General features: G+C 46.9%; 1 protein-coding gene across 2 annotated transcripts in view; it reads left to right on the top strand.

Annotated features, from left to right (window-relative positions):
* si:ch73-181d5.4 overlaps positions 1–13,173 on the top strand; it is a 34,257-nt gene extending 21,084 nt beyond the window's left edge. Inside the window, exons 16-17 of one of the 2 annotated variants that reach the window (XM_034126334.1) lie at positions 4,745–8,686; positions 9,173–13,173. In XM_034126334.1, the coding sequence (XP_033982225.1) occupies positions 4,745–8,686; positions 9,173–12,645 (7,415 nt within the window). In that variant the 3' untranslated portion in view covers positions 12,646–13,173. Of the gene's footprint in view, positions 1–4,744 lie in introns of both variants that reach the window. The other variant, XM_034126333.1, reaches the window with a different exon arrangement.
* The last annotated feature ends 561 nt before the right edge of the window (positions 13,174–13,734 follow it).

Here is a 13,734-nt window from a genome sequence, read left to right as displayed (position 1 = left end):
ATATAGCAGAGAGGAACTTTTCCAATTGCGAAACTTCGTGGACAATATTAACCCTCCGACAAACAATGGAGATTCACCATGGCTACCTGTTGCTGTTCTACCTGAGAGACGCAAGAAGAAGACAAAGCGGGGATGCCGGGCCGGGTTGCTGGTCAGACTGAGAAAACGAGAGAATCGGCCCCCTCTTCCGAGTATTCTTCTGGCTAATGTTCAATCCATTGAAAATAAGCTAGATGAACTCAGAAGCCGGATTGCTTTTCAACGGGACATTAAGAACTGTAACGTGTTAATTCTCACTGAGACTTGGCTCAACCCCGCTATCCCGGACTCCGCTATTGTCCCTGACGGATTCTCTATTTTTCGTCAGGACCGGACTGCTAACTCGGGGAAAAGTAAGGGAGGCGGTGTGTGTGTAATGACTAACAACAACTGGTGCTCAGATGTGAAGATTATTTCATCGGACTGTTCCGCACAGCTAGAGCACCTCATGATCTCATGTCGGGCCTTCCATCTGCCGAGGGAATTCACATCTGTTGTGATAACAACAGTGGATATCCCGCCGCAGCCACTCGCCGACAACAACACGGCACTCGATCAGCTGTTTGGGTTTATTGATAAAACCGAGACTTCACGGCCAGATGCGGCGTTCGTTGTGGCCGGAGATTTCAACACCGCCAACATGAAGAAGGTTTTGCCAAAATATTACCAACACATCAACTTCCCGACGCGCGGGGGAAACATACTGGACCATGTTTATTCCCCTTTCCGGAATGGATATAAGGCTCTCCCTCGCCCTCCCTTCGGCAAATCAGACCATATCTCACTACTGTTGTTGCCTGCGTACAAGCAGAAACTTAAAAGGGACAGACCGATAACAAGGACAGTACAACGATGGAGCGAGGAGTCAGATTCAGCACTGCAGGATTGCTTTGCATCTACGGATTGGAGTGTGTTTGAGGACAATAACATCAACACACACACGGACACTGTCATCTGCTACATTGGGAAATGCATCGATGACGTGGTACCGAAGGTTTCTGTACGGACATTCCCAAATCAAAAGCCCTGGGTAAACGGTGAGGTGCGCGGCAAACTGAAAGCGCGCACTCTCGCGCACACAGCGGGAGATTTGGAGGAGTACAGGAAGTCTAGGTATGATCTCCGGAGAGCAATTAAAAATGCAAAGAGACAGTACAAAGACAAGGTGGAATCTGACTTCAAAGGCTGTAACACTAGGAATATGTGGGCGGGACTAAGGACAATGACTGACTACAAAGGAGCAGCGGGGGGTGCTGCGGGAGTGTCTGCGTGCGCATCTCTCCCAGATGAGCTAAACAGTTTTTTTGCACGCTTTGAGAGCAGCCAGGCTGTGGAGGTACAGAGGGACCAGGAGCTACACTGCCCTTTTGTTTTAAATAGGGCAGATGTGTGTAAATCCTTTAAAAGGGTTAACCCACACAAGGCTCCTGGACCTGATGGCATCCCTGGCCGTGTTCTCAGGGTGTGTGCAGTTCAGCTGGCAGAGGTGTTCACAGACATCTTCAACAGGTCCCTGCTGCAGTCTGTAGTCCCTACATGTCTTAAACACTCCACCATCATTCCTGTCCCCAAAAAGACAATCATCACCTGCCCCAACGACTACCGCCCAGTAGCACTCACCTCCATCATAATGAAGTGCTTTGAGCGGTTAGTCAAATTATTCATCACCTCCTCCCTCCCTGAATCTCTGGACCCCCTGCAGTTTGCCTACAGAGCAAACAGGTCCACAGACGACGCCATAGCCCTCACCCTCCACACTGCCCTCTCACACCTGGACCCGAAGAACAGGAACACATATGTGAGAATGCTGTTCATTGACTACAGTTCAGCATTCAACACCATTGTGCCCTCCAAGCTGGCCATCAAGCTCAGAGACCTCGGGCTCAACAGCGCCCTCTGTGACTGGATCCTGAACTTCCTGACGGGCAGACCCCAGGCAGTGCGGGTGGGAAATATCACATCCTCCACCCTGATTCTCAACACCGGTGCCCCTCAAGGCTGCGTGCTCAGCCCTCTCCTCTACTCCCTGTTCACCCACGACTGCGTGGCCACACACAGCTCCAACACCATCGTGAAGTTTGCTGATGACACGACCGTCATCGGCCAGATCACAGACGATGACGAGACGGCGTACAGAGAGGAGGTCGAAAACCTGACATCTTGGTGCCAGGAGAACAACCTCCATCTCAACATCAGCAAAACAAAGGAGCTGATTGTGGACTACAGGAAGCAGCAGGGAGAGGGACACGCCCCCATCGCCATCAATGGGACTACGGTGGAGAGAGTCAAAAGCTTCAGGTTCCTTGGGGTCCACATCACTGAGGACCTGACATGGTCTCTTCACACCACCACCATCACCAAGAAAGCTCGACAGCGGCTCTTCTTCCTCCGCAGGTTGAGGAGGTTCAAAATGGATTCCAGGATACTCTGCAACTTCTACAGGTGCACGATAGAGAGTATCCTCACTGGCAGCATGACGGCCTGGTACGGCAGCTGCACCGACCTCGATCGTAAGGCTTTACAGAGGGTGGTGAAAACTGCACAGCACATCACCAGGACGGAGCTGCCATCCATGGAGGACCTTTACTCCCAGCGGCTCAGGAAGAAATCACTACGGATTATCAAAGACCCCCATCACCCCAGCCACAAACTGTTCTTTCTGTTGCCGTCTGGCAGACGTTACCGCAGCATCCTGGCAAGGACAAGAAGATTCGGAGACAGTTTCTTCCCGCGGGCAGTGAGACTGTTAAAAAATTGAACTGTTGAAACAACTTCAAACATTCAACTGCTACTCAGTAGTATGTATCTAATACCTAATATATATATATCATTCCAATAACTTGTATATAGACTCATACTGCACTATTCCACATCATAACTTTATTTCATTTTTATAACTATTATTATTTTGTATTGCTCATGCTCTTATTGTTATTATGTTATGTTATTATGTTGCATTGTTGGAGAAGCCTGTGACATAAGATTTTCAACTGCATAATTACTCTGTAGCTATGTCAGATTGACAATAAAGAACCTTGAACCTTGAACCTTGATATGGCATTTAATCACGGCAGCATTTAGCTGTATCTGCTGGTAGAAATCTCTCTTCCCTCTGCAGCTCACAGCTTGCCTTGACGTGCTCAAAAGGGGGCGGGGCCAGCAGCTACAGTCACAGGGTGTTTCTCAATGTCGAGTACGCTTGCTTGGTAGCACATGTCTTCCGAGTCACTTGCTACAGAAGCGAGGCAAGAATAATTCCTGGCATTCGGAAAACAAAGAGTGGAACAGGCTAGCAAGTGTGCAGGTCTGCGTCATATGAGAGGCCCCGCCTTACATTTTCCACCACAGATTTGGGGAAATTGGTCCGTGCGCAAAGCATTGTGGGGATTTTAAGACCACGGAGTCTACACATGTGCAGCCTCGAAATTTCTCCAAACGAAGTACGCCGGGCTCGGTAGAATTCCAAGTATGCTGGACATTGGAACAGTACTTCGGCGGCACTCGATGACGTAGTATGCTTGAAATAGTGGCTCTGGAGCAGCTTTACTCGAGATTGAGAAACACCCACAATCAGCAGTTCTCTAATGGCGCATTTCCACCGCAGGCCTCGCTCGACTTAGTACGGTTTTGTTAGGCCTTGTTAGGCCCAGCTCACTTTAATGCTGCACTTCCATTACAGTTTAGGAACTGGGCTAGTATCTATAGTAACGCAGTGTAGGCGGAGCCGTAACGTCATCTTCAATGAGCACCCCAGAAAAACAACATCAGCCGTTAGCTGTTAGCACTCAAGCTCACAGCTCCTCATATCTGTTCAGAAACTAGACAAAAGTTAAACAAGTACAAACCACAGACTGTCTGTGTCATGGTGAGTACAGTCGCTGGTTTATTTATGTCTGTATAGGCCGTTGTTGTGAGTGTGGACGGTCGGAGCATATATTGCGTTAGCTTAGCCGATCTCCATTTAGACAACGCGCATTTTAAAAGGTTTTTCGCCTGCCGTCTGTCTGCAGACTTGTCAAAGCATTAATTCATGGTTTTTACTAACCGGTATCAGTATGTTGTTACTTCGGCATCATTTTGAAACGTGTATTACAATTAAATCACGGTCAAATATGTTCATCTTGTTGTAGTTGTAGCCCCCTTGCCAGAACCACGATTTTGTCGGGCCAAAAAAAAGGTCAAAAAGTAGTCCCGGGCCGGAACTAGGCATAGTGGAAACGCAACCAAAAACGGGCCCGGCACGACACGGCACGCTTAAACCACGCTCCGCGCCATGGTGGAAATGCGCCATAAGAGGGCTGAAATAGAGGGATATGAGGGATGTCTAAAATGCATGATTGGTTTGGTATTTTGAGCAAAAAACATCATAGACATGTTTTTTTATATATTTGTATATATCCCTAAAAGTTGCATGATAGGAGATCTTTAAGGGGTCTGAATGTGGAACAGCAGGGGCTGTTCCATCTCCTGAACAAAATGTTAACATCTGTTATCCCTAATAAGGAGAAAATTGCTCACTTCCCTCTCTTATGATTCGTTTTTGGTGTCAGATAATTTCATTATTGGTCCCAGAACCTTTTCTTTTGTGAATCTGAATAACTGTTTTACCTTTCTGGCAAAAGTAAAAAAAATCAATAATGGGAAGCCCATTGTTAGTTTTTAACCTGTTCTAATTCTATATTTGTACTTTTTGTTAATTTCACAGGTTTTGAAAAAAACCGGCCAAATCTTCTTCTGGGTCTGGCTGTCATCCAAAAGACAAAACGTCCAGGAAGCTTGCCTCAGGAAATTGAAGAGAAGAGACCCAAAGTTAATATGTCCAAAGACCCTATGTGGATCCCAAAACCCCCAGTCCTCTATGGTTCTGACAAATTGGAAATATTTCAACCCTACGATCCTGAGACTCCTGCTAACACCTCCCCTCCTGGCTCACCACTTTGCCCTGGGTCACCACCAGACTCGTCCTCTTCTGGATCAGTTGCCCTACCATCTTGTTATAATTCTTTTAGAACAAACCCTCCTTTCTCTACCTCAGCTGCAGTTGCTGCCACCCAGTCCACCTCTGAGAGCGACAAGAATGCCACAGCAGCATCCAGTAATAAGTCACCACTGCAGACCATCTTGAAAAGTTTGTTTGGCAATAAGCAAACTGACTCCGTTGTCTCTTCTGACATACAATCTTCAACAGCAACAGTTCATGTTAAGAAGGTCCCAGTGTTTTCTAAGGTGTCTCGATCAATGGTGGATCCAATTGTCCAACAATATGGACAGAAATCAAAAGTAAAGAAAATAGAAGAAGAAGAAGAAAATGACTTTGACCGACCATATGACCCAGAAGAGGAGTATGATTCAGCAATGGGATATGGAATGGTTGCTCCTCAGAACATTGAGAAAATGAAGACAGAGGGCCCTGCAGTATCAGGCTGTGTAGACGATGATGTGGCCTATGATCCAGAAGACGACACTATCTTTGCAGATATGCAAAGGGATATTGCTTTGACAAAGCCCCCTGCTCAGACGTCAGGTACTCCATCATGCCAAACCTCAATATCCACCCAGATTAAAACACCAACTCCCAACTCCACTGCCGTGCAATCCTCTACCCAAGCTGTAATAATGCAGAACATTCCTACAGGCACTGTGGTTGTCTCAGCTGCAACACTAACTGAACAACAACGAATGCTTGATGATCTCAATAGGCAGATTGAAGAGCAAAAACAGCAATTGAAGGAGCAGGAAGAGGCCATACGTCAACAGAAAGAGGCTGTTGGTATCTTTATGGCTCGCTTTTCTGTTTCTGATTCCCTGATGACTCCCCAACAAAAAGCTTTGCCTCTCAGTCAACTGTCAGAATCAACAGACAAGACCAGCAACCTTACAGAGACTGAGGACAGTTCAAATGTAGATTCACAAACTGTTAAACAAGACACAACTGCCACACCTAATGTAGAAAATGATGCAGAAACAGTTACAGAGCAAGATAAAACACAGGCTGATGTTAAAGAAAGTGACAAATATTCCTCTGCGGGTGAGATTGAAGACTCTGATGTAGCTTATGATCCTGAAGACGAATCACTTTTTGATGAAATTCAAGATGATGTTTTTCAAGGAGGCAGTATAAAGACCCGTGATTTATCTTTGTCGAGAACAGGGCTTAGTGCCTCTCGCAAGGGCAGTCCTCTGAGTTCACACCACAGCAGAAAGAGAAGGTTATCACCAAAGAGGCGGAGTCATCATGAAAGGAGCCGCCATGGAAGTCCTTCTAAAAGATCACAGCGACGTTCTCCTTCACATTCCCGGAGACATAGAGAAAAGGATAGACACAGAAAAAGTGAAAGGGACAGGTCAAGGCATAGAGCCAGAGACCAGTCTGACCGCCAAGGTCGCCAACATAAAGAGCATACCCCACGGCAGCATTCTCATGGGCGTAGAAGATCCCCATGTTCTCCTAGAAAAACAGATTCTGGGTCCTTATCGCCAAAATGGAACAGAGATCCTTCACCTCAAGTCCTTGAGATATCAAAGCCTTTAACTGTTCTGTGTAATGCTCCAGACTCTTTAGACTCTGTTGATAGAACATTTTTAGGGAGTAACCAATCATCATCCAGTTCAGTTACTATTAAAAATTACCCTCCTGTTGGACATCAGCTAAAAAGTAATCTTGTTAAGAGTGTTGATGAAGGCTTTTCTCCCTCTTCACATGAACTTCTTCACAATGTGAAGCTTAATACTTTAAAAGATCCAAAATCCCAAGAGCCTCAAAACACGTCTGTCAGTGGCGACAGAGATAGTGGTTCCTCTAACCAGGTAAATATACCCTCTCAACTTGAAACTCTGTTTAGCAAATTTGAAATTCCAGTTCCTCTACGTGAAACTGATCCGCCCATTCGAGATTCTCCTCAGAGCCCTGATCCAGAGCCACAGTTTGTAAAACCTATTAGCACAGAAAAGAGGGGCCCTAAAATTGAGGAAATCAGAGATCCTCAGACCCTTACCAGTGTCTCAATGCCACATGATAAAGTTGAAAGTATTTGTTTGCCTATTGGTGGTCAAGCAACAATGTCCAAAATACTGTGGCCAACCGGTCGAGGTGCCTTAGTTCTAGAGGGGCAAGGGGTCAAAGATGAGGTTATAAAAGAGGCAGACAAACAGATAGAAAGGGGACATCCAGGCTTAAAACATCCTAAAATACTGGGTCAAGGGGAGGGTGATTCAATTCGAGCTATAGGCTCAGATATTCAGGCCTCAGGAACTGAAAAACATCCTGTGACAAAACAGCCAGGACCTGGACATATTGAACCACAGATAGATCTTAGAGTAACAGAAACTGGATTCCCAGGCCCCAATAGGAGAGGCCCAGACATGCAAGGAAAAGGTACCACCATTTGGGGTCCTGGATCACATACACAAAACGTATCTAGTATGCAAGGCTTGAACCTAGAACTCACAGCTCCAGCTCCTGATATGATGCACAGTGAGACAGAAGTGAGTGGACAAATGCTTGTACCAGCTGTTATAAATTCATGTGGGGAAGGATCAGATCTACAGAACAAGAGTAGAGATCTAGTCATAAAGGGCCCTTCGTCACATAGAACTGAAGCCGATATAAGGGGCACAAGAGAGCCTTTATTTGCTCATGAGAGGTGGGGTCCACAAAAAGGGCAAAATGTACCCATGAGAGGACCAGGGCCAAACATTAATTATGAAAGTGGTGGTTCTAACATACCCTTCTTTGGAGAAGACAGTGGGCCTAGAGAACCTTTTAAGAAGACAAGTCCCGGTATGACAGCTGGAAAGAGTGTGCATGGCACTGACATGAAAGAATCAGAAACTATTTGTGAATTAAGAAGGCCAAATATGACACAAAGAGGAAGTTACATGGGGCCTAGTCAAGATATTGGTAGTATGGGTGGCTCAAATACAAGGGGTGATGGCATGCTTAACTTTAAAACTCCTGATTGGAGTGGTCCAGGTCCCGTTGCTGGTCCTGATATAAGGGGTCAAACGAGTCAAAATATAGGCCTGGGCCTACATATGAGAGGTATAGATTGTGGTCACCCAGGAACAGTCATAAGAGATGATTGCAGAGGTACAGATATGAGAGGATCAGGTCCACTCAGAGAAGGGCCATTTATACAAGATGAATGGAGAGTCCCTCCGCCTAACAGTAGAGGTCCAAACCTGGAGAACCAGGTGCCTAACAGAAGAGGGGTTGGAGACCTAGACTTTAGAGAACCAGCGTCTGAAATGAGCTGTGGACTGATAGAGGACATTAGGCCTGAAAGGAAAAGATCAGTGGGTCCCAATTTCATGGCACCAGGGGGTCCAGATTTTGTGAGACCAGGACTTGAAATGAATGATCAGGATATGATGGGTCATGGGCCTAACAGGAGAGGACCTGGAGGGCCAGATGTTAGGGGACCAGGGCCTGTAAGCAGAGGCTTATCTATGGAAGGACCTGTGCCCGACAGGAGAGGACCTGGAGGGCCAGATTTTAGGGGACCAGGACATGAAAGGAGAGGTCCAGCTATGGAGGGTCCTGGGTCTGACAGGGGAGTACCTAGAGGTCCAGTTTATAGGGGAGAAGGGCCAGAAAGCAGAGGCTCATCAATAGAGGGCCCTGGGCCTGACAGAAGAGGGCCCGGAGGTCCAGATTTCCAAGGACCAGGAACTGAAAGAAGAGGTCCAGCTATGGAAGGCCCCTGGCCTGACAGGAGACGGCCTGGAGGTCCAGATTTTAAAGGACCGGGACCAGAAAGTAGAGGTCCAGCTATGGAGGGTCCCTGGCCTGACAGGAGACGGCCTGGAGGTCCAGATTTCAAAGGATCAGCTCCTGAAAGGAGGGGTCAAGCTATGGAGGGTCCTGGGCCTGAAAGGAGAGGGCCCGAAGGTCCAGATTTCAAAGGACCAGCTCATGAAAGGAGGGGGCAAGCTATGGAGGGTCCTGGGCCTGAAAGGAGAGGGCCCGAAGGTCCAGATTTCAAAGGACCAGTTCCTGAAAGGAGGGGTCAAGCTATGGAGGGTCCTGGGCCTGACAGGAGGGGACCTGGAGGTCCAGATTTCCAAGGACCAGGAACTGAAAGAAGAGGTCCAGCTATGGATAGCCCCTGGCCTGACAGAAGAGGGCCTGGAGGTCCAGATTTCCAAGGACCAGGAACTGAAAGAAGAGGTCCAGCTATGGAGGGTCCCTGGCCTGACAGGAGATGGCCCGAAGGTCCAGATTTCAAAGGACCAGCTCCTGAAAGGAGGGGTCAAGCTATGGAGGCTCCTGGGCCTGACAGGAGGGGACCTGGAGGTCCAGATTTCCAAGGACCAGGAACTGAAAGGAGAGGTCCAGCTATGGATGGCCCCTGGCCTGACAGAAGAGGGCCTGGAGGTCCAGATTTCAAAGGACCAGGACCTGAAAGTAAAGGTCCAGCTATGGATGGTCCCTGGCATGACAGGAGAGGGCCAGGAGGTCCAGATTTCAGAGGACCAGGACCTGAAAGTAGAAGTCCAGCTATGGAGGGTCCTGGGCCTGACAGGAGAGAGCCCAGAGGTCCAGATTACACGGTGCCAGGGCCTGAGAGGAGTGGTCGAGCTTTTGACGGTCCTGGGCCTGACTGGAAAGGACCTAGAGGTCCAGATTTTAAAGGACCAGGAGCTGAAAGGAGAGGTCCAGCTATGGAGGGTCCTGGGCCCGACAGGAGAGGACCTGGAGGTCCAGATTTCATAGATCTAGGAACTGGAAAAAGAAGTCCAGCTATGGATGCTCCTAGACCCGACAAGGGACCTGGATGTCCATATTTCAGGGGGCCAAGGCCTGAAAGCAGAGGCTTTTCTATGGAGGGTAATGGGCCTGACAGGAGAGGACCTGGAGGTCCAGTTTTCAGAGGTCCAAGGCCTGAAAGAAGAAGTTTATCTATGGAGCGTTTTGGGCCTGACAGAAGAGGAACTAGTGGTCAAGATTTCAGAGAGCCAGAACCTGAAAGAAGAGGTCCAGCTATGGAGGGTCCTTGGCCTGACATGAGAGTCCCCGGAGGTCCAGATTTTAAAGAACCAGGGCCTGAAATCAGAAGCTTATCTATGGAGGGGCCTAGGCGTGACAGGAGAGGACCTCAAGGTCAGGATTTCCGGGGACCATGGTCTGAATGCAGAGACTTATCTATGGAGGGTCCTGGGCCTGACAGGAGAGGTACTAGAGGTCCAGGTTTCAGAGAACCAGGACCTGAGAGAAGAAGCTTATCTATGGAGGCTCCAGGACCTGGCAGAAGAGGACCAGGAGGTCCAGATTTCAGTGGACCAGGATCCAATATAAGAGGTCCTGGTATCACTGGTTTGGGGCCTTACACAGGAGAATCAGAAGTTCCAGACTTTAGTGGTCCAGGTATAGAAGGTCCAGGGCCTCGAGTTAGAGGACAGGAAGTAGTACCTGATGGTCCACATTTCAGAAGACCTGGGTCTGAAAGGAGAAGTTCATCTTTGGAGCGACCTGGGCCTGACATTAGAGGTCCTGGCAGTCCAGATTTCAGCGAACCAGGACTTTTAACTAGAAATCAAGCAATGGAAGGTTCTGGGCCTGACATGAGAGGACCTGGAGCTCCAAACAACAGGGGACGACAAGGTTTTGGTATGGAGGGTCCAGATTTAAACAGGACAATGTCAGATGGTCCAGACATGACGAAACCAGGGCATTCAGATCCAAACAAAGAGAGCCCAAGACCTGAGAGGAGAGAAGGTCCACATTTTAGAGGTTGTGGTCCAAATAGAAGGCTTCCAGAGACAGAGGAAAACTCTGACAGCAGGGACTTTCCAGGTGGCCAACACTTTAGGGCTCCTGAGCTAGAAAGAAGACCTTCAGACATAGTGGGCCCAGGGTCTGATAGAAGAAATCCGCACTTAAGAGGAGTTAGGCCTGAAAGAAATGTTATGGAGGTTCCAGGGCTCGATAGTCCATGTCCAAGAGGTCTAGATTTTAGAGGTCCAGACATTGAGTGCCCAGGGCCTGACAGACAAGAACCAGGAGACTCAGGCTTCAAAGAGCCTGGACTTGAAAGGAGGAGTCCAGATTCTGAGGGCCAAGGACCAGATTGGAGAAGACCAGGTAGTCATGACTTTAGGGACCCAGGAATCAGGCACAGAAGTCCAAAAAGAGAAGGTATGAGACAAAGAAGAGATGGCTGGGGAGAGGCTGACTATGGAGGATCAGAACCTATCCAAGAACCTATATCTCGAAACTTAAGGGGTTCAAGGCCTATCAGGGGAAACATAAGAGGGCATGGGCCAGATATGAGAAGTTTCAGGGGCTCTGCACCTGATATGAGAGGCCCAGACACAGTGGAACAATGGTCAGATGGAAGAGGGCCCAATATGGAGGCTGTAGGAAATGAAATAGAATGTTCAGGAGATGATTGGAAAAGACATGGCAACAGGGGTCCAGGCCCCAACCAAGAAGGTCCAGTTGAGCATGCTCAAGCACATTCTAGGCAAGGTCCTCGAAGGGGATGGAGTGGCCCTGAAAGTATTGGGCCAAGGCCCATACAAGAAAGACAAAATATGCCATTTCCCGGGCCTTTGAGAGGTCCAGGAGATGATGGTCCTGGTTATAGGGGTCCAGATCCTGTCGAGGGTGACCCAGATATGAAATGCCTAGGGCCCAGTAGGGGACGACGTGGGAGGAGAGAGCCTGATCGAGGGTTTGGGCCAAACAGAAGGAGGCCTGAGCCATCTTTCAGTAGGCAAAGAGATACAGAAAACAGTGGACAATGCCATGATATAAGAGATCCAGGCATGAGAGAACCAGGATCCGATATGAGATGGGGTCAAGATATGGGGGATGACTGTAGGAAGCCAGACTTCAGGGGTATGAAGAGAGGGCGAAACATGGAAGGACCTGGGACTGATGGGAGATTTTCAGATTGTGGGGGACTAGGATCTGAAAGGCAGGTAGACATGGAAAACCCTGGAACAGGTAGACAAGGATTTCAGCATGATTTTAGGAGAGAAATGAGGGGTCCAGACATGAGAAGAATAGGACATGGTAATACCAATAGGGAGCCAGCACCTGGAAGTTCAGATGTCAGACCTGGGCGGTGGCCTACAGAAACTGAGGGGCCTGGGTCTGATAGGAGGGGTCCAGGCATAATGGGCCCAGGGTTAGATTTAAGGGGATCTAAACATCCCATAAACATAGACATGCAAGGATCAGATATAAGGGGCACCTCGCCTCATTTCAATAGTCTTCATCAAAGTACTAGATCTCAAGGCCCTAGTGATCCAGATTCTGAATCAAACATAGGTGCAGCTAAAAACAGTGGAGGACAATCACACAGAGTTGCCCTACTTCCTACCCCAACAGGTCTCGTGCGCTTTCCAAATCGTATAATTAACCATCCTGATGTTTTTAGCCAAAATCGAAAACAAATGGGTAGCCCAACTGAAAGAGAGTGTAGACCAGTAGGTAGACCATTGACTCAAGAAAAAGAGTTGGTTAAAGCGCCAAGCCAGGAGCAGGAAAAAGGTCCTGCTTGTAAAATAAGCAAAACTGAAGATGCAAGCACAAGGGTCAGAGATGACAAAATGGAAGTGGGGAATGAAAGTGAAAAAAGCAATGTCCAGCCAAGTTAGACAGGCTAAAAGCATTGACTCCTCAGGACAGTAAGTAAGAACTAGTCCTGCGGAAAGGCTTAGTATCATCTTATTAAATCACAATGAGACTGAGAGCTTAACACATTTTGAATGTATTACTCCGCAAAGACCTACAGACAAGCAATGCAAAAAACCTGACATTGTAGCTTGATAATGACATTCTAAGAGATATTTGAGTAAACTAGGTGTTGATTTGTCTTGTATTCAAAGGTTGGGAATTTATTTTTGTAATATGTGCTGATTAAATGCTACTTACATTTAACCGATCACTTGTAAATTCAACTTCATGCTCAGTCTAGTTGGAAACAGTCAGAAAGGTTTTGTACAGAAAATGTAAAAAATATTGTTTTTTTTGTTTTTTAACAGCCATGTTTTTTTTATTATTATTATGTTTCATCATGGCCATAGTGCCAGTGCAGTAGCCTTAATGTTCTGTTGTTTTAAGTAATCAAATTCATTGTACTTTCGAAATGCATAAAGTCAATAAAATGAAATTCCTTTTTTAAATGTGCATTTACTCTGATTTTATCATCAATATTTGGAATTGATGATTGCTATGTAGTGCATACACTGGCTACAAGGTACAATTAAAAAGTCCCTTTTACAGAGGTTCATATGTGTTTAATTTACAAATTGTTGAAAACTATTTCAGATTCTAAGAGAAAAAGCCACCATCCAAGAATACTGCATGAAAGAACCATTCAATTCTACTAAAGTAAAAATACATTAAGAGAAAGAGTTCAAATACTGTGTCTGTCATGAACGTAAAAAGGCAATTAGAGAATCTGCCTGTAGCAATTTTGTATAACCCTCCATATCCACCTGCAAGTCTCATGTCTTACCAAACGGGAGCGACGGCATTCAATTGAATCTTCATTAGCACACCTTTAAAATAGTTGTTGATTTTTTTAAATTAACATTTATGTGAGTGTAAACACATTGACTCCAGTACTGTACTTATTGTCTAGCAGGAAGGGCCCTCAGATTTTGAGATACCCCTACCCGAGGAAGAACAAAACACAACAATGATTTTTCTTATCTTTTAGGGTCTCCCGTTAATGAAATTGA

Source organism: Trematomus bernacchii, unplaced genomic scaffold (assembly GCF_902827165.1).
Source record: "Trematomus bernacchii unplaced genomic scaffold, fTreBer1.1, whole genome shotgun sequence".
Taxonomy (NCBI): Eukaryota; Metazoa; Chordata; class Actinopteri; order Perciformes; family Nototheniidae; genus Trematomus; species Trematomus bernacchii.
This window is presented reverse-complemented; position numbering and strand designations above follow the sequence as displayed.